Below are 19778 nucleotides of genomic sequence, written 5' to 3' on the forward strand. Positions count from 1 at the left end.
AATTCAGTTCAGCTTTAACCATTTTCCCTGTAGCTGTTATGCTGGATAGTTGCATACTGATAAGACCTTTAGGTGGATATATTTGAGTAATGTGTGTGTTTCTGAATAATCAGATCAGTGATCCATGGAGGTAACAATGATTTTTGCTTCCACTAGTGTGTTTAGTATCTGTCTCATCAGGCTAGACTAAATATTTGCAGTCTGGACACTCATTGGATGTCACCTGTCTGAGCTCAGATTCTTCTGTTATAACAGCAACTGGTTAAAAAGAGATTATTTACTTCTTTCTTGTAAGATAAGAATAAATATATACATAAAAAAACATTTCCTAGATCCTATACAAACACTATTCATTAATACAACTCTCAGTATTGTTATGAAAATGAAATTTGGATATTAGAGATTTTAGGACTGGTTGTGTGTTCTTCACCAGAGGTTCTGTATTGACAGTATCTTAGCTTTCCCTTAGACTGCACTCTTCTGGATAAATGGTAAACCGTTACCATACAAATGACCTGTATTTGTATAGCACTTTACACTAAATTAAGTCATCCACCCATTCACACACACATTCACACTGGATAGACACCTCTGATGCTGTGCCTGTAATCTACTGAGGCCCGATCTTCCAGTTTTGGGGTTCATGTTCCTATTACATTCAGATAACTTTATTAATCCAAAAAAAGGCAATTTCTTCTGCTACTTACCCACACAAAATACTCACACAATCAAACTCCAAGGTTCAAAATAAACCATTAACAGTTAACAATAAATTTCAGAACCCATTCTGAAATATTACTGTAAATATAACTGAGAAGGCAGAAAAATCCATGTGTTGTTTAAAATATTGAAGAGTTGCCTGAAGATCCTGTGATGAGATTGTTTTACTGTAGCAAACACAACAGAAAGATTAAACTATTAATTCTTATATAATAATAAACAGATAGTATAATGATGAGAAATTTTTCACCACCACTTATCCATATATCCACACATATCCACACAAATCCGGTATTCAGTACAATAAGTTGTGAGAGAAAGCAAATGGCAACACTATTCTTTTAAGATTTACAAATACTGTTTATGTCTTATGTACAGATTAACACTAGACAAACAGCTCATAATCTTATATGATTTTATCTGCTTTCCAAAAAAGTTAAGTTGTGTAACTGAGTTTTTGAATAACAAATTCCTCCTGTAGAGGGACTTCTATGCACGTTTTGCCTGCTTATAAACACTTCAGAGCCATTTCTCATTTAATTTTTGACAACAGAAATTCTTGGAGTTTATTCTTTATTTTTCGTACAGTTCCGCATTCAGCTCGCATCTCCAGGTTCCGGCGTGCTACTCAACACATGATTAGATGAATGCCGCCAGCCTCCCACTGACCCTGCCCCTGAAACCACTGCCTCTGCAGCTGACTGACAGCCCACACCCCACCACATATATTTTATCAGTCTGTTATGTTCTGTTGTATTTTTATTTCAGTGAGAGACACTATAAAAAAGTGGAGCTGTATCTCAGGATATGTGAGAATTTTCAGTCAGCTCAAGGCTGTTTAAACATCTCCAGAGACAACAGCAAAAAAGCATGTGAATCTGGAGATAAGCAGTTTGAAAAATGAAGATTATATTTGTTACTGTGCTCGAGGGTCACAGTGGCTGGACTGAACACAGTGACTCTGATCATGGACTCTTTTAAAGGGTGATTCAAACATCCGGCACATACTTAGAACATTCTTACTTTGTCTTCCACAAAAATACACTTGTTATAACTGTTCTTACAGGCAATCTTACATATTACTATTTACTATTAACTTAATAATTTACAGTATTTAGATGATACCAATTGAGTCACAATTTTATATTTATTTGAGAAGCACTTAGAGTACAGCAGGTATCTGGGAGTGTGTGTGTAACAGCAGTCTAATATAAGATATAGTCCCTTTTCATCTCATTGCTTGAACTTAAAATACATTGCAAAGTAACAACAGTAAAACGAAGTCACCTTTCATAATGTATGTCTTACATCTGAGTGAGTAATGAAATTAGAATCTAATAGAATAATTTTCCATGCATGTTTTCATGTTGTTTGTATAGGCAGTTTTTTCAGCAGGCTTCAGTTCGACCCTAATGAATGCTTCATGCATTTGTATGCAAATTCATTGACTTCTTCTGTTATGCAGGTATAAAAGCTTGACATCAGACTGTGTTGTGGAGTTCACATCATGACACGTTCATCAAAAAACATGTTTTCTGTAGCTCTGTTATTGCTCTTAGCCACTTCACGTGAGTGTCTTTAACATTCACAGTATTTGTTTTGTAATATAAACAATTTGTCACAAATCTTTTTTTTTTTTTTAAACAGGTGTGAAGTGTGAACAGCTGACACAGCGAGCCTCAGAGACTGTGCAGCCAGGTCAACGTCTGACCATCACCTGTCAGGTCTCTTATTCTGTGAGCAGCTGGCACACAGCTTGGATCAGACAGCCTGCAGGGAAAGGTCTGGAGTGGATTGGGATGGCACGTACTGGATCTACAACATACTACAAAGATTCACTTAAGAGCAAGTTCAGCATTTCCACATATTCCTCCGACAACAGAGTGACATTAAGTGGACAGAATATGCAGCCTGAAGACACAGCTGTGTATTACTGTGCCAGACTCCCACATTAACACACACAATCAGCAGCTCTGTACAAAAACCAGTGAGAGCCTCAATACTTAAACTCACCAGAGGAGGAGCCCCCAGGCCACTTATTATGTTTTGACATAGATGCTTATTAGAGGAAGAGGCAGTCGATGAGAAAAAGAAAATCACTTGTAAAAATATACATTAAAAACACAAACACTAAAAATATCTTTTTAGGTCTTAACTTCAGAATGCAACAAATAAATAAACAAGGTAAGGTTATAAGGAGTTAAATAAATCAGTGGCACAATTCTGGTGGAGGGTCTTTAGTTTCCATTTGTTGTCATTTTGCCTCATAACATTTAGTTGTTGTGAGAAAGACAAAAAAGTTGTTGTGTACAAAGACAAAAATAAAAATTCTTAATAATATGTAAAGTGTGAAGTTACATATTAGAAACAGTGAGATGCTTGACATGCGTTTTGTTTAAATCAATCAATGGAATTTTTTACAGATTTCTATAAAATTATTTTGTTCTTATTTTCTCTTTTTCTTTGTGTGTAATGTGAGCCTTAAAGCTGGTTATGTAATCAATTTTTTACCAGTTGTTACTTGAAAAATGAGAGCTATGAACTAACTGTAAGTAGTAAAAGTCTGTACATGTTTTAATATTCTACTATACCTCTTATGGTCATTTCTCTATACTAAGTTTAGGTTTAGACAAAATATTTCATTGAAAAAAGGAAGGTTTACATTTTGCACTTCTGTTTCCTGCCTATTACTCAGAAACTACCACAGGTAATTGAGTGGTAATGGTTTGAAAATTACTCCATTATTACGTTCTTGTTTCTGCCTTGTTACCCTACTTTCCCCATTATTACGCAGCTATAATACAAAGTGCAACACAAATCTTGTCAGAAGCAGTTGATTCCTGTCTGTGAGGAGGAGTCAAAAAATCAAATGCAAAAACTCAACTTCTACTTAACTGAGGGTTGAAGGGAACATTTAACACTCAGATCACACAATGGCTTATAGGGCAGGGCTGCTGATTTTAACTGTCTGCTGGGCAGGTGAAAATTGTATATGTATATGGTGTATATGTATCTCTCTTTCTTTCTCTCTCTCTCTCTCTCTCTCTCTCTCTCTCTCTCTCTCTCTCTCTCTCTCTCTCTATCTAATACATTTCTTTTTCATTTGGACAGGTGTTGATGGCCAGACTCTGACACAGTCTGAACCAGTGGTCAAAAACCCTGGTAATTCACACAGACTGACATGTACAACATCTGGATTCACATTCAGCAACTACTGGATGCACTGGATCAGACAGGCTCCTGGAAAAGGACTGGAATGGAATGCTATTATACGCACTTGAAGTTATAGTTATTCTACGTATTATTCCCAGTCAGTCCAGGGTAGATTCATCATCTCCAGAGATGATTCCAGCAGTAAACTCTATCTACAGATGAACAGCTTGAAGACTGAGGACACAGCAGTTTATTACTGTGCCCGACACAACACAGTAAGAGACAGCAATAGAAATACCATACAAAAACTACTTCCTCTATTTCCCAACACCAGGGAATGTTTGGTTGACTCAGGGCTTTTTTCCTAAAAAACAGAGATAGTTTTGGCATGCCCTTACAACCCATTAAAAGACACACATTAAAAAAGAATAACATATACTCTTTTAAAAATCAATAAAACATACAGTGTCATTATCACTTACAGTAGAGATTACTGAGAAGTATGTCACTATCTAAACATGTATAAACGACATCAACAAATTATTACAGCATTTCACCAATGGGTTGCCATTATTAGATATGATGGTGGAAGCACTTACTATTCTCAGTCAGACCAAGGCCGGTTTACCATCTCCAGAGACAACAAGCAGCAGCTGTATCTGCAGATGAGTCTGAAAACTGAACATTCTGCTGTTTATTATTGTGCTCAAAAGCTACAGTTACTGAAACTGTTCAACAGCTGTACAAAATCCTACCTTCCTCACTGTTAGGCCAGTAATATTGTCAAGATTATGTCGCAACTCTTCTCTTCTTACTTCCCTTTTTCATTAGATACATCAATAGAAATTTGATTCCCAACTAAAATTTGTATTTTTTTAAACTGACTTTTTGATCATTTGGTCCTTTCTTTAAGCAGCAAACCACTCCAGATTAGACTTAAGAGTAGGGATGGGTGCCATGATGGCACCGGATATCGGTAGTAACCAGACCGAAAAGCAGCGCACATTTCGGTGCTTTATTTCGGTGCTTTTTTTTCCTGAGATGTCTCACACTTTGGATTCTAGCCAATCATTTTACATTTGCAAGCGTAGTAGGCGGGGCCAGGTACGTACGTTCTTTTAGAGCAGAGCTACAGATTAAAAATGCCCAAGGCGAAGCAGTCAAAAGTCTGACTGTACTTCACAGCAAAAGATGCAAACTCAGCAGCCTGCAACAAGCGCTTTAAGCTGATACTGTGCAAAGGAGGTAACACCTCGGATCTGATGAAACACCTGGTGACGCATAGCGTTTTTTTTTTAAAGTCGAGAAATGCACCGTATTTGATAGCTTGCTGCGAGACATCACACTGTGCACATCTACTGCGGGTGGGTTGCCTGTTATCGACCCGGAGTTAGCAACATCCCCCAAGAACCCAAAGAGGAGAGTCCTGGCCCCTAGCCCTGCTAGTGTAGCAGAAATGATGACGGATGATGATGGCAGCAGCAGCCGTTCTTCTCTGGGTCAGTAGCTTAATGTTGTTTGTGTAATTTACGTTCAGTAGGTTAACCACGTTATTACATTAATGCATGTAAGGTGAACTAGCAAACACCGTCATAGCTACATGCGGCTGTCTTCTTGTTTGATGGCAGATACTCCCTTCACCCTGGCCAAAAAGGCTAAAATGACCAAAGAAAGTGGGAAACAGCTAAACATGAGAGGTTTTTGGATAAAGTTTGGATTTTTTTCCCCCATTGTTTAAGCACTGCTTCCAGCCAAGAGTGATACCTTATAAATCCCCTATAGCTGCAGAAAAGGCTAACACTGTTATCTTTTTACAAAAAAAACAGCCGAACATGAGAGGTTTTTGGACAAAGTTTGTGTTCTTCATTCTTTAAGCACCGGTTTGAGCACCGTTTAAGCACCGGCACCGTTTCAAAAGTACCGGTTTGGTACTGGTATCGGATAAAACCTAAACAATACCCATCCGGTACTTAAGAGTTTTTAAAAATTAAAAGAACTTTAGGAGGCAACAAATAAATCGGTGAAATATGATAATAATTATAAGAAAATGGATCAATTATTGCACAGTTCTGTGCAAGGGGTCTTTATTTTTCGATCTTTTCTTTCTAAGGTATGAAAACAAATCTATGTTTGTTTTCCACTTATACTTAAATTAAAAGCAGTGTAACAATCAGTAACTTGTTTTTATTGCTATTACAATTCAACGATCAATCAAAAAAATACGCTTTGTGCATTTTCCAAGCATGTTGACAGTGATGCTTCACGTGACTGACTCTATGCAAACTCTTTGACTTCATCTGTTACTCATCTATAAAAACTTGACTGCACACCACACAGTAGAGTGCATGAATGCCACTTTAATCAAAAATAATGTTTTCTTTAGCTTTGTTAATTGTCTTAGCAGCTGAATGTGAGTGTAAATCTGTCAGAATCAGCTGTTTTATTGTTGTATTTTATTTTATGTTTTTTATCTTGTAATTTGCTAAATGTTCGCAAAATATTTTATTTTCCAACAGGTGTGAAGTGTGAGCAGCTGACACAGCCAGCCTCTTTGACTGTGCGGCCAGGTCAACCTCTGATCATCACCTGTCAGGTCTCTTATTCTATGAGCAGCTATTGGACTCACTGGATCAGACAGCCTGCAGGAAAAGGGCTGGAGTGGACTGGAAGAGCATGTGATGGATGCACATCAGAATACAAAGATTCACTCAAAACCAAGTTCAGCATTTCCACAGAATCTTCCAGCAACACAGTTACTTTAACTGGACAGAATGTGCAGGTTGAAGACACAGCTGTGTATTACTGTGCCAGAGAGTCACAATAACACAAAACATCAATAGACCTGAACAAAACACTCTTCAGTGCTTCAGTAATCCAACAAAGGAGGAGCCTTCAAACTACTATAATATAAAGACTTGATTTTTAAACATTTTCTTTTATGTGAGTGGAAGGGCAGCAGGAGATTAGGTTTTGGCTTTCAGTGATCATGTTAAGACACATACAACTATTACATTTTTGTGGAAAAGATCATGATTTGAGCTAAAATACAGCCCTCAATGACATTTTTTGAAACCAAAGGTGGTGGAACCAGTAAAATCAATAATCCTGTTTATTTTTGCGCTCGACACTCGATACATTGATTGATATGGTTACAAAACTCCTACTTAACTCACTGTTAGGACACAAATAATATTAGTTATCTCAATTCTTTTCAATATATAAGTTAATGGAAATTTGATTATAGATTATAGAGCTAAAAAATGATGACAGTAAAGAGACAACATTATCATCTCTGTACTGAATGAATTAAAGAACTACTTCTTCCACAAGCAGCAATGGTGCCAAAAATGAGGCTTCAGCCAAAAATAAATAACAGAATAAGTGTGTCAGACAGCTCAATGTCATCATAAGCATTTTTCTCCAACTCTGAAACACTGGTAGCTGAAATAAAAAGATTAATTAATTACTGCTAATGTTGTTAAAATAAATACTTTTTCTAAGGAATGTATTAAAAGTAGAAAGTGGGTTTCATCATGCCAAAATATACTATAACCATGCTTTAAGGGTAAGGAGTAATTCTGACAGAGAGCCTCTTAGTTTCCATTTGTTGTAATTATGGTTATGCAATGTCAATTTATTGAATATGTTTTTCATTAATTCTAGTGAATTCTCTTCAAACAGTATAATCAGCACTTTGGTTCATTTTGGTTAATTAAATGCTGAAATGAAATGCAGTCTTACCACTGGTGACTTGTTTTACTGCTGTTACAATTACAGTTTGTACAGTCTATGAAGCATATTTTTTTTACTTTGCATAATATGACTGGCTCCAGTTAGATGAACCAGTCATGTTATGCAACATAGCTCCAGTTAGATCAGTTTCCAATGATGATTCATGTAAATGATTCTATGCAAACTCTTTGTCTTCGTGTGATTCAGATATAAAAACTTGACTTGTAGAACAGACTTCACTTCAAATTGCTTTTAGCAAAAACAATGTTTTCTCTAGCTCTGTTACTGCTCTTAGCAGCTGGATGTGAGTGTCTCTAGATTTGTCACAGTCAGCAGGTTTTTTTGTTTGTTTGTTTTTTTTGATAAATGTTCACAAACCATTTATTTTTTCAACAGGTGTGAAGTGTGAACAGCTGACACAGCCAGCCTCTTTGACTGTGCGGCCAGGTCAACGTCTGACCATCACCTGTCAGGTCTCTTATTCTGTTTCTAGCTATTGGACTCACTGGATCAGACAGCCTGCAGGAAAAGGACTGGAATGGATTGGAGAAGCACGTGCTGGATACACAACATACTACAAGTTCAGTATTTCCACAGACTCTTCCAGCAAAACAGTTACTTTAACAGGACAGAATGTGCAGCCTGAAGACACAGCTGTGTATTACTGTGCCAGAGAGCCACACACCGTAACACAAAACATCAATAGACCTGAACAAGAACTCTGCAGTGCGTCTGTAGTTGTAAACCAGCACATGAGGAGCTTCTGGACCATTGTTGTTTTTAAATGCCACTTTTAAACAGATCAAGTATCGTATGATAATAATAATAAATGATACAAAAAAGATCACTTTTTTATAATTATTTGTTTTAATACCTTTAAATGTTAATTGTGCCACATATATGTACTGTAAATGTCTTAAGCTTCATCATTTTCAAAAAGAAAACACTTTGCATTGGGATAAAAATACTACATCTTTCTCAGTTCACAGTTTACACTAAATATAACTAAATATATATCCCGATGATATAACACTAATTGTGTTCACTTTCAGGACAGCAAATACTTTTCTTCTAACAGATGCTGCATGTCATTCCAGTCTCAAGAATTCTGCAATATTGCTTCCGGCTTAATAAATTTTCCCTTTTAGGTGGATGTCCGTGTGGTGACAGTTTTTCACTTTTACTTGCTGGTTTTACGTAGCTAACCCCTTTTGGTTTGAAACATATCAAACTTATGCTCAAATTGAGTCCTTTAAAACATTAACTCACACACTGAAAAATGACATCTGTCATAAGGACCCAAACACGTAACACCATGTAGTAGCGTATAATCCACATTCCAAAGTTTTAGGCTAAAGACAGATCACATCCATAAACAGACTATTGGAAAACCCAGAAGACACAACTGCCAAGACCAGTTAACTGACCAAGTCTCTGCTACTGAGCTGGACAAGACTGTTTGAATACATCAGCTGACTGGAGCCTTTCTGTGTCGAGTTTGCATGTTGTTGCTGTGCTTGTCTGAGCTCTCTCCAGGTACTTTGGCTTCCTGCCACAATCCAAATTAGGTACTCTATAGTGGCTGTATCTTTGTTTGCCATGTAATAGAGTCGGTGTCTTAATTTGTGAGTAGTGTCCAAATAGCTAGCAGTAAGAAGTTGTGTAACTGAGTTTTTGAATACCAAATTCCTCCTGTAGAGGGGGGTCTATGCAAAGTTTTGCTTCCTTATAAACATGTTGTTGCCAATTCTCATTTAATTCATGAAAGAAAATCTTAAGAACTTTTTTACCAATTTACACATATTGATTATAAAGTTTTCAAGATTATGGGATATATGATTTACTTTAAATTATTCTTTATTGTTTTTCTCAAAGGTAAGAAAGAGATTCATTCTTTAAAACGGTGAAAAAGTCTGATTCATGAAGCTCATGTTGTTTTTTTCTGTTTTTGATTATTTTGCTCACAGAAGTTTGGAGTGAGGTCAAACTGGAACAGTCTCCCTCTGAGGTGAAAGGATTTGGAGAGAGAGTGAAAATGTCATGTGCCCTTTCTGGTTATACCCTGACAGAAAATGATATTCACTGGATACGACAGAGACCAGGAAGAGCTCTGGAATGGATTGGGTATATGAGCACAGGCTATAATTCTCCTAGCAATGGCAGTTCTTTTCAACATCGTTTCATCATGACTGAAGAAGACTCCAGCAGAAGACAGTACCTTGACATCAACAGCTTGACATCAGAAGATTCTGCTGTTTACTTCTGTACTTGACAAAGTACAATGATGTAAGACACTGGAGCAGCTGCACCAAAAACCTCACCATATACTAATATCACATATGATCTTGATGATTTCTGGATTCTCCTGCTGAAAAAAAACTTTCATACATATTTTAAAAAAGGAAAATAAAGATACTGAAGCCTGAGTTGTTCCTGGTGTGTTCATTGGAGTATAAATATTAGGTACAAAGGTCTTAGACATTTCAAAAAGGAGAGTGCGTGAGACAGGGCGTCTACAGTGCTTTGAGTGTTCAAGTAGAGTAGAAAAGTGCTAAATAAGAACCAGTCCATTTACCACTGCTTGTAGACATAAACAGGCATGCACACTATTTAAAGCAACCATGTATTCAAAAAGAAATAATGTTTGAATTCCAACCTGAATACATAATAAATTAATCAATTAAAAGTCTCAAAATAAATCAATTTCTATTCTTTCACTTCTGTGAGAGGTCTTTGCAAAATTTGACACATCACACTGTCTCACACATCATCTAACAATATCATCATCTTAGTAATACAGTTAAAGACATCACAAGAGTCTATTTCTAAATTGTTCCTCTATAGGTATGAAGTAGCAGAAACAAACATACTTAAAGGGCAGTTACAGCATTACCTATGTAAAATGTCAAATATGTCACACAGACTGTTTCATCCTCGTTTCTATTAAGTCACTATAATGTCAAACAAAGTGATAAACACTGATCTTGATTAAATGGCACTGACCCTGGACTCATTTAAAAGTTGATTTTAAACATGCAATATTTACTTTTTACATCCTTACTTATACTTCCCACAAAGAATTGAGTTTTTATTTAAAAAAAAAAAATGATGCAGAGTATAAACTGAGTCAAAATTGTATATTTATTTGTTGAGTGATTAGATACAGTACACAAGTATATATTAATAATAATTTAATAATCTGGCCATATGCTGAATACCATGTCTCTTTAATGCAATATAATATACCATTAACAGAAGTGACAGTAGCAGTCCTTTTTACCTCATTGTTTGACTTATAATTTAAATGTAACTCAATGTAACCAACAGTGACCAGAAGTCAGCTTTTTTTATTTATGTCAAACCTTTGAGGTTTTTTTTTTTAAATATATATTGTCTTTAAGCAGCAGATTCTTCAACGGGCAACAGTTAGACCCTAATGAACGCTTTATGCATTCATATGCAAACTTACTGACTTCCTCTGTTACTCAGCTATAAAAGCTGTGGCAGACTGTGGCGTGAGGTTCTATGTCACGTTCATCAAAAAACATGTTTTCTGTTGCTCTCTTACTGTTCTTAGCCACTTCATGTGAGTCTCTTAAGTTGGGTAACATTCAGCAGATTTTGCTTTTTCATATAACCTGCAGTTTATCACGAAACATTTTCTTCTTTAACAGGTGTGAAGTGTGAACAGTTGAATCAGCCAGCCTCTGTGATTGTGCAGCCAGGTCAACGTCTGACCATCACCTGTCAGGTCTCCTATTCTGTTAGTGGCTATTGGACAGCTTGGATCAGACAGCCTGCAGGGAAAGGACTGGAGTGGATTGGAAGCGCATCAACTGGATCTACAACACAATACAAAGATTCACTTAAAAGCAAGTTCAGTATTTCCACAGACTCTTCCAGCAAAACAGTTACTTTAACTGGACAGAATGTGCAGCCTGACGACACAGCTGTGTATTACTGTGCCAGAGACCCACAGTAACACAAACAGTCAGCAGACCGGTACATAAACCCCTCAGAGCCCCACCAGAGGAGGAGCCCCTAGACCACTTATGAAGGGAGAGGCAGTCTGTGCCAAACATTTTGCAAAGAAAGTGCATTTATTGAACTTCAGTCAAACTTAAATTAGAAAGTTCTTCTGGTCTGTAACCCAGAGTGTTTAAGCTGCTTATCTATTTCACTAGAGGTTTCCCAGTCAGTCAAACTCAATTCAATTGTCAACACTCTGGTCCATGTCAGTCTGCCTTCCATCCATCTTCATCCGCTTTATCCGGGGCCGGGTCGCGGGGGCAGCAGCCTAAGCAAAGAGGCCCAGACCTCCCTCTCCCCAGCCACCTCCTCTAGCTTATCCGGGGGAATACCAAGGCGTTCCCAGGCCAGCCGAGAGACATAATCTCTCCAGCGTGTCCTGGGTCTGCCCCGGGGCCTCCTCCCGGTGGGACATGCCTGGAACACCTCACCCAGGAGGCGCCCAGGGGGCATCCTTGTCAGATGCCCGAACCACCTCAGCTGGCTCCTTTCGATGTGGAGCAGCAGCTGCTCTACTCTGAGCCCCTCCCGGATGGCCGAACTTCTCACCCTATCTCTAAGGGAGAGGCCAGCCACCCTTCGGAGGAAGCTCATTTCTGCCGCTTGTATCCGCGATCTCGTTCTTTCGGTCACTACCCACAGCTCGTGGCCATAGGTGAGGGTAGGGACGTAGATCGACCGGTAAATTGAGAGCTTCGCTTTTACACTCAGCTCCCTCTTCACCACGACGGACCGGTGCAGCGTCCGCATTACTGCAGCTGCAGCCCCAATCCGTCTGTCGATCTCCGGCTCCCTTCTCCCATCACTCGCGAACAAGACCCCGAGATACTTGAACTCCTCCACTTGGGGCCTTGGAGCCAGTCTGCCTTCATTTACTTTAAATCTCAGTATATTCTGTCATTCTCTCTTCCTGGAGTCTAGTTTCTGTGACCCTTTCCTTCCCCATTTTAAACTCATCCTGGTCATTCAAAGAGCCTTATTCAAGTCTTCATCTGCTTTACTTTCACTGTCACTAGCGTATAGACTCTGCAGGTTCTGTTTTACTTCCTTTGACTGTTGGGCCTCAGCTCTGCTACATTAGTTCTTTGCTTCATTCTTTTGAAATAATCTCTCCTTACTTAATACAGTAATACCAATGAGATACCACGACTTATCTACTTCACACTTTGTTGTTTCTAAAAAGAAGACATCAATATTAATACTGAAAAGATACATACAATATGTTTTTATGGTGTTTTTATGGTTTTCACCCCTACATCAAAGTTCCACAGACATCAATACTGTATTCAAGAGGCGTTGTATGTAAAGCAACAGTAGATATGGGATACTGGCTGCACAGTGAAGAAAAATAAAATGAAAATAAAAGGCAAATTAAAATCAAATATAAACACAAAATATTCAAAATGATCGTTAGGAGAAAGTAGTCAAACATTTATGAAGGACAACATAGAAATAACTCAGAATAGATAAATAGATAAATAGACAGCCTCATCAACTACAGACCTATGTATAGCCTTCCCATCTGTACTTATGAAGTTTTCGAGCAAATAGTTTACTAGTTTGCTTAAAGAGCAAAATGGTCCATGGAGGGTGCCATCACCATCAGCCCTCAGAAGGGGCTGAGCCATCTGGAGCCATCTGGAGAACCACCAAACTGGACCACCTTCAGATGCTCACTGCCACCTGCTCTTGGATCAAATATTTCCTCTCCAACCAACCTCAGTCAGTTAGACTCAGCCCCCACTCAGCACTGGTTCCCCAGACAGTTGCTTTCAAAGTCGTCTGCTGTACACCCTGTACATATACAACTGTACATGACAATGTCATTGTCACACATGCTGCTGACACCATTGTTTTTGGTCTCATCTCTTGACTGAGTTGAGGCAGCGTACAGGGCAGAGGTAGGTATGAAGTAGCGGATACAGAAAGGCATGTAAAAGGTAAATAACATAGATATACAGTATTTAAAGGGCAGTTAAAGTATTATCTAAGCAAAATTTCAAATATGTCAGACAGTAGACTGTTTCATCCTTGTTTATTTTTGGTCACTATAATGATACTTAAAGTTCCATTAATATTGATCTTAATGAAATGGCATTGACCCTGGACTTCTTTAAAGGTTGACTCAGACATCCGGCATTTACTTTCCACATTCTTACTTATTCTTCCCCTTTTATAAATACTTTTGTTATAAAAGTTGAAGTAAAGTATATACCAAACTTGTCATGTTTTTTAAACTGTTCTTCCAGGATTTTTTCATATTAGTTACAACAAGCTTGAGAGTTTACATTGTTTAAATCACACCAATAGAGTCACAATTTTATATTTATTTGTGCAACGCTTAGGTAATAATAACAATGGATTGCATTTATATAGCGCTTTTCAAGGCACCCAAAGCACTTTACAATGCCACTATTCATTCACTCTCACATTCACACACTGGTGGAGGCAAGCTACGGTTGTAGCCACAGATGCCCTGGGGCAGACTGACAGAAGCGAGGCTGCCATATCGTGCCATCACCAGTAGGCGGTAGGGTAAAGTGTCTTGCCCAAGGACACAACTACCAGGACAGAGAGCCCAGGGATCGAACCGGCGACCTTCCGGTTACAGATACGCTTCCCAACCCTTGAGCCACGCTCGCCCCTTTGCAAGTAAAGTAAAGCAAGTATCCCAGTATAAAGATCAGTAAATATATTTATTTCAATAATTTCAATAATTGCCCCATCTCATTAATGTTTTAACAAGTGTTTGCAAAACCGCAATCTAGCATAACATCCCATATGGAAAAGAAATAGGAAAAACTTATAAAAGACTTGCATCAGCTTTAGCTTGCTTCATATAGTGAATCATATAAGGCTTATATGATTTACTCATGAAAGTGGCCACTTTCTCATTACTTTCATATATTGTTTTAGTAAGTATCCAAAACATAAAAGTTTCATTTATATAATTTTAAAGGGATCTTATATCTGTTTTCACTCTTGTATGCTTTTCATACAAGTTTCACACAAGACAGATACAAACTTTATAAGATTTATATATATATTTTCCGTATGGGATTAATAGAACTGATATTCCTCTTTTACCACAATACAGTGTATTTATACTAAAGTCACCAAATTAAAATATGTGAATTTCCCTAGCATGTTTTCATGTTGTCCATGCGAGTTTCTATGTAAACTTCATCCTTTTGAATGCTTTATGCATTTATATGCAAACTTGCTGACTTCCTCTGTTACTCAGCTATAAAAGCTTCACATCAGACTGTGGTGTTGAGTTCACATCATGACACGTTCATCAAAAAACATGTTTTTTGTAGCTCTCTTACTGCTCTTAGCCACTTCATGTGAGTCTCTTTTGATAACATTCAACAGTATCTGTTTTATGATATAACCTGTAATTTCTCAAAAAAAAATTCTTTTTTAACAGGTGTGAAGTGTGAACAGCTGACACAGCCAGCCTCAGAGACTGTGCAGCCAGGTCAACGTCTGACCATCACCTGTCAGGTCTCTTATTTGCTGAGCACCTATTGGACCTATTGGCTGGAATGGATTGGAAGTGCATGTGATGGATGCACATCACAATACAAAGATTCACTCAAAACCAAGTTCAGTATTTCCAAAGACTCTTCCAGTAAAACAGTTACTTTAACTGGACAGAATTTGCAGCCTGAAGACACCGCTGTGTATTACTGTGCCTGCGACCCACATTAACACAAACAACCAGCAGCTCTGTACAAAAACCCATCAGAGCCTCAACATGTAAACATTCAATATGCCTTCATTTATTTTACTTTAAACTCAATATATTCTGTCATTCTGCCTTCTTAGACTCTTGTTTTTGTGACTCTTTGCCTCCACGTCTTAAACTCATACAAAGAGCCTTATTTAAGTCTCCATCTGCTTCATCTTTACCATGATTAGCAAATAGACTCAACAGGTTCTGTTTCACACCATTTCTGCTACATTAGATCTTTGCTTCAATCCTTTTAAAATAATCGCCCCTTACTTACAGTTTTTTCTGATTGCTTAAACCCTAACTGTGATTCCTGTAGCACAATCTCTAAAACTATTCAGACTTATAGCAAAACCACTCACTGAGTTTGCAAAACTAAAAGCACAAAAACTGCTTTGCACTCAGTTTGCAATTTTGTAACACACACTTTGCAAAACTGTAGGCACAATTCACTGCACAACACTCAATTACCAAATTTCCAACACACTCCTAGCAAAAGTATACACATGTATGGCTATCATTAACACTAATTTGCCAACTGTCTGGCACACTTTCACATGTGAAAACTTTTTTAGATAATCAGTTCACTTTGCAATCAGCCTAAGCACTATAATACAGGTAAGCTGTGTGTGCGGAGTACAATGGAGGGAGCAGAAAGAGTGAGAAGTAGAGGAGGCCGAGGAAGAGGACGTGGAGGTGAAGAAGTAGGATGAAGAGGACGACAAGGACAAGGAGGAGCAAGAGGAAGACGAGGAAGGGGGAGAGGAAGATGAGGAGGGGGGAGAGGAAGGGTAGGAAGAGTAAGAAATAGAATTGCTGATGACATCAGAGCTACAATAGTGGACCATGTAATCAACCGTGGAATGACCCTGAGGGTAGCTGGCCAACGGGTCCAGCCTAACTCGAGCCGCTACACTGTAGCAAGCACCATAAGGACATCTTGAAATAAGAATCGGTTAGTACAGTCACTTCGCACAAAGATTTGTAGCACTGCCGTATGCCAATGAGAAACACACCAATACCATTGATGTAAAAATACTGAAATTGTTACTTTACAGAGTTGCTAGATGACCAGATGCTGGGGCAGAGGAAGCATGTTCACAGACCAAGTAACCCATATAGTCATTATGGCGATTGCAAATAATCCTATACTTGGAAATAACCACTTGTGTTTGTTTTGATGTGTTTGAATAAACACCAGTACTTGAAGTTTGGATCCCTCTATGCTTATGGATCTATGACAGAAGTATGAGCTCAAACTGACATAGCCTACCTTGTGCACAGAGAAAGCAAAAGCCAGATGTGTTTTGTATTCATACCATCAATGTGCAGTTGGCGCATTGTGTGCTTAGTAGATGATGGCTTGTGTGTACTGTTTGATACGGAAACACCATTTTTATGAAGGTGTGAAGAGTTAATCTAGCTTTGTTTGCTTTTGCAAGAGAACTACAATGTTTTGATTATTGGGTGACAGGTTTTCTTATTTGTGTGAAGAGTTTTGCAAAATTAGCCAATAGTTACAAAAAATGTGCTTAAGCAATCAGAAAAAACTGTAATACAGTAATGCCAATGAGATATCATAATGATAGCTACTTTGTTGTTCTTCCACATCACTACTAATATTGAACAAGATAAACAGAAGACACTAAATCTGGGAATATGTTTTGATAGTATGGCGTTCACCCCTCCAGCAGAGTTCCAGAGACATTCCTACTGTATTTACAGTTTTTTCTGAATGCTTAAACCCTAACTGTGATTCCTGTAGCACAATCTCTAAAACTATTCAGACTTACAGCAAAACCACTCACTGAGTTTGCAAAACTAAAAGCACAAAAACTGCTTTGCACTCAGTTTGCAATTTTGTAATACACACTTTGCAAAACTGTAGGCACAATTCACTGCACAACACTCAATTACCAAATTTCCAACACACTCCTAGCAAAAGTATACACATGTATGGCTATCATTAACACTAATTTGCCAACTGTCTGGCACACTTTCACATGTGAAAACTTTTTAAGATAATTAGTTCACTTTGCAATCAGCCTAAGCACTATAATACAGGTAAGCTGTGTGTGCGAAGTACAATGGAGGGAGCAGAAAGAGTGAGAAGTAGAGGAGGCCGAGGAAGAGGACGTGGAGGTGAAGAAGTAGGATGAAGAGGACGACAAGGACAAGGAGGAGCAAGAGGAAGACGAGGAGGGGGGAGAGGAAGATGAGGAGGGGGGAGAGGAAGGGTAGGAAGAGTAAGAAATAGAATTGCTGATGACATCAGAGCTACAATAGTGGACCATGTAATCAACCGTGGAATGACCCTGAGGGTAGCTGGCCAACGGGTCCAGCCTAACTCGAGCCGTTACACTGTAGCAAGTACCATAAGGACATCTTGAAATGAGAATCGGTTAGTACAGTCACTTCGCACAAAGATTTGTAGCACTGCCATATGCCAATGAGAAGCACACCAATACCATTGATGTAAAAATACTGAAATTGTTACTTTACAGAATTGCTAGATGACCAGATGCTGGGGGCAGAGGAAGCATGTTCACTGCAGACCAAGTAACCCATATAGTCACTATGGCAATTGCAAATAATCCTATACTTGGAAATAAACACTTGTGTTTGTTTTGATGTGTTTGAATAAACACCAGTACTTGAAGTTTGGATCCCTCTATGCTTATGGATCTATGACAGAAGTATGAGCTCAAACTGACATAGCCTACCTTGTGCACAGAGAAAGCAAAAGCCAGATGTATTTTGTATTCATACCATCAGTGTGCAGTTGGCGCATTGTGTGCTTAGTAGATGATGGCTTGTGTGTACTGTTTGATACGGAAACACCATTTTTATGAAGGTGTGAAGAGTTAATCTAGCTGTGTTTGCTTTTGCAAGAGAACTACAATGTTTTGATTATTGGGTGACAGGTTTTCTTATTTGTGTGAAGAGTTTTGCAAAATTAGCCAATAGTTACAAAAAATGTGCTTAAGCATTCAGAAAAAAACTGTAATCCCCCCAGGTTCCTGCTCGAAAATGACATCCCCAAAATGAATGGAGTATTTCTCTGCAATTACAAACTCTGGGTAAACAATCTTGGTATCAAAATAAAGCTAACACTTATAACATTTCACTGGAGGTGTAATTATTGCAGCAGATGTTACCGTGTCAAAGTTACCAAGGCTAATACACAGAAAAAGGAAGTAGATTTTTTATTTTTTTTTATTTTGTAGCCTTCAACCAGTTTGAAAATATGTTTTGGCTCACATTTAAATCCAGAAAATTAGTAATCAATATGTAAACATAATCTGTGCAAAGATTTATGCTTCTGAAATGGAGTGGCTCTGATGCCTTGTGTTAGTGTCGCCTTTATCAGTAGCTCCAGCGGCTATCAGCTACCGGCGGAGAACAACGGAGGAAACTGGCCCAGTAAGTGAAGCTTTGTTGCTATTTGGAAAGCTTGCATTTTTGTGGTCTTCTTTTGCAGCAGGGAATTTTGGTTGAAGCATGGCAAAACTTGATGTTTGAGAATCTGTGAGATCTCTGCTAGATATACCTTTTGTGGTTACATGAAGTCGGCTGAGTTCTTGGCTCCATTGTTTATGTTAAGTGGACCTTAGCACAATTAAGTAACTGATCCTTTAATCCTCGTTTGTTTGGTGGTTGTATATGGTTTATATGAACTTTTAGCAGAGATTCTGATTACGATATTTGCATAAAAGACTTGACTCATGGAGGGTTAAACTGAAGTTCAACCCCTTTGCCCCCAGCATCGGGGGCTTGGGGCTCATCAAGATTTGTCATTTTTAAAAGAAAACATTTTACATTTGGATAAAAATATTAACTCCATCCATCCATCCATTCGCTTCCGCTTATCCTTTTCAGGGTCACGGGGGACGCCGGGACCTATCCCAGTTGTCATAGGGTGAGAGGCAGGGTACACCCTGGACAGGTCGCCAGTCTGTTGCAGGGCTGAGACACAGAAACAGACAACCATTCGCACTCACATTCACACCTATATGTTCAGTGTGTTTGCAAAGACTACAGGGAGGAGACAGGGCTCTGGGCAGTCTTTGACCATCATCTGTCAGGTCTCCGGTTATCCTGTAACTAGCGCAACAGCTTGGATCAGACAGCATGAAACAAAGCAAATGGAGTGGATTCTCATGATACGGGCTGATGGGAGCACTGACAAAAATGATGCTTTAAAAAACAAGTTCAGTGTCAGCAGAGACACTTCTGCTCAAACAGTGACAATAACAGGACAGAATGTGCAGCCTGAGGACACAGCTGTTTATTTATTTGATTGATTGATAGATGAGAGATAAGTTGCTTAAAAAATCCTCTCAAAATGGTCAGGTACAAGTGTGGAGTGAAAAAAGCAGCCAGTGTCCAAATGAAAAATATGAACAGA

The 19778-nt window shown here is 38.4% G+C and overlaps 2 protein-coding genes across 2 annotated transcripts in view; both read left to right on the plus strand.

The window, feature by feature from the left end:
* The window catches only part of LOC146575960 (immunoglobulin mu heavy chain-like), a 526942-nt gene that overhangs the window by 199439 nt on the left and 307725 nt on the right, over nucleotides 1–19778 (plus strand). The gene's annotated exons all lie outside the window — the stretch shown is intronic.
* LOC146575963 (uncharacterized) lies at nucleotides 7870–11587 on the plus strand. Its single transcript, XM_085272460.1, has 5 exons — nucleotides 7870–7909; nucleotides 8002–8331; nucleotides 9573–9869; nucleotides 11126–11191; nucleotides 11280–11587. Exons 1-5 carry the CDS (start codon nucleotides 7870–7872, stop codon nucleotides 11585–11587), a joined length of 1041 nt encoding a protein of 346 aa, XP_085128586.1.

This window comes from Mchenga conophoros, linkage group LG4, assembly GCF_057382185.1.
Source record: "Mchenga conophoros isolate Kocher_MC1m ecotype Shallow Benthic linkage group LG4, M_conophoros_male_GT1.1, whole genome shotgun sequence".
NCBI classification, from domain to species: domain Eukaryota; kingdom Metazoa; phylum Chordata; class Actinopteri; order Cichliformes; family Cichlidae; genus Mchenga; species Mchenga conophoros.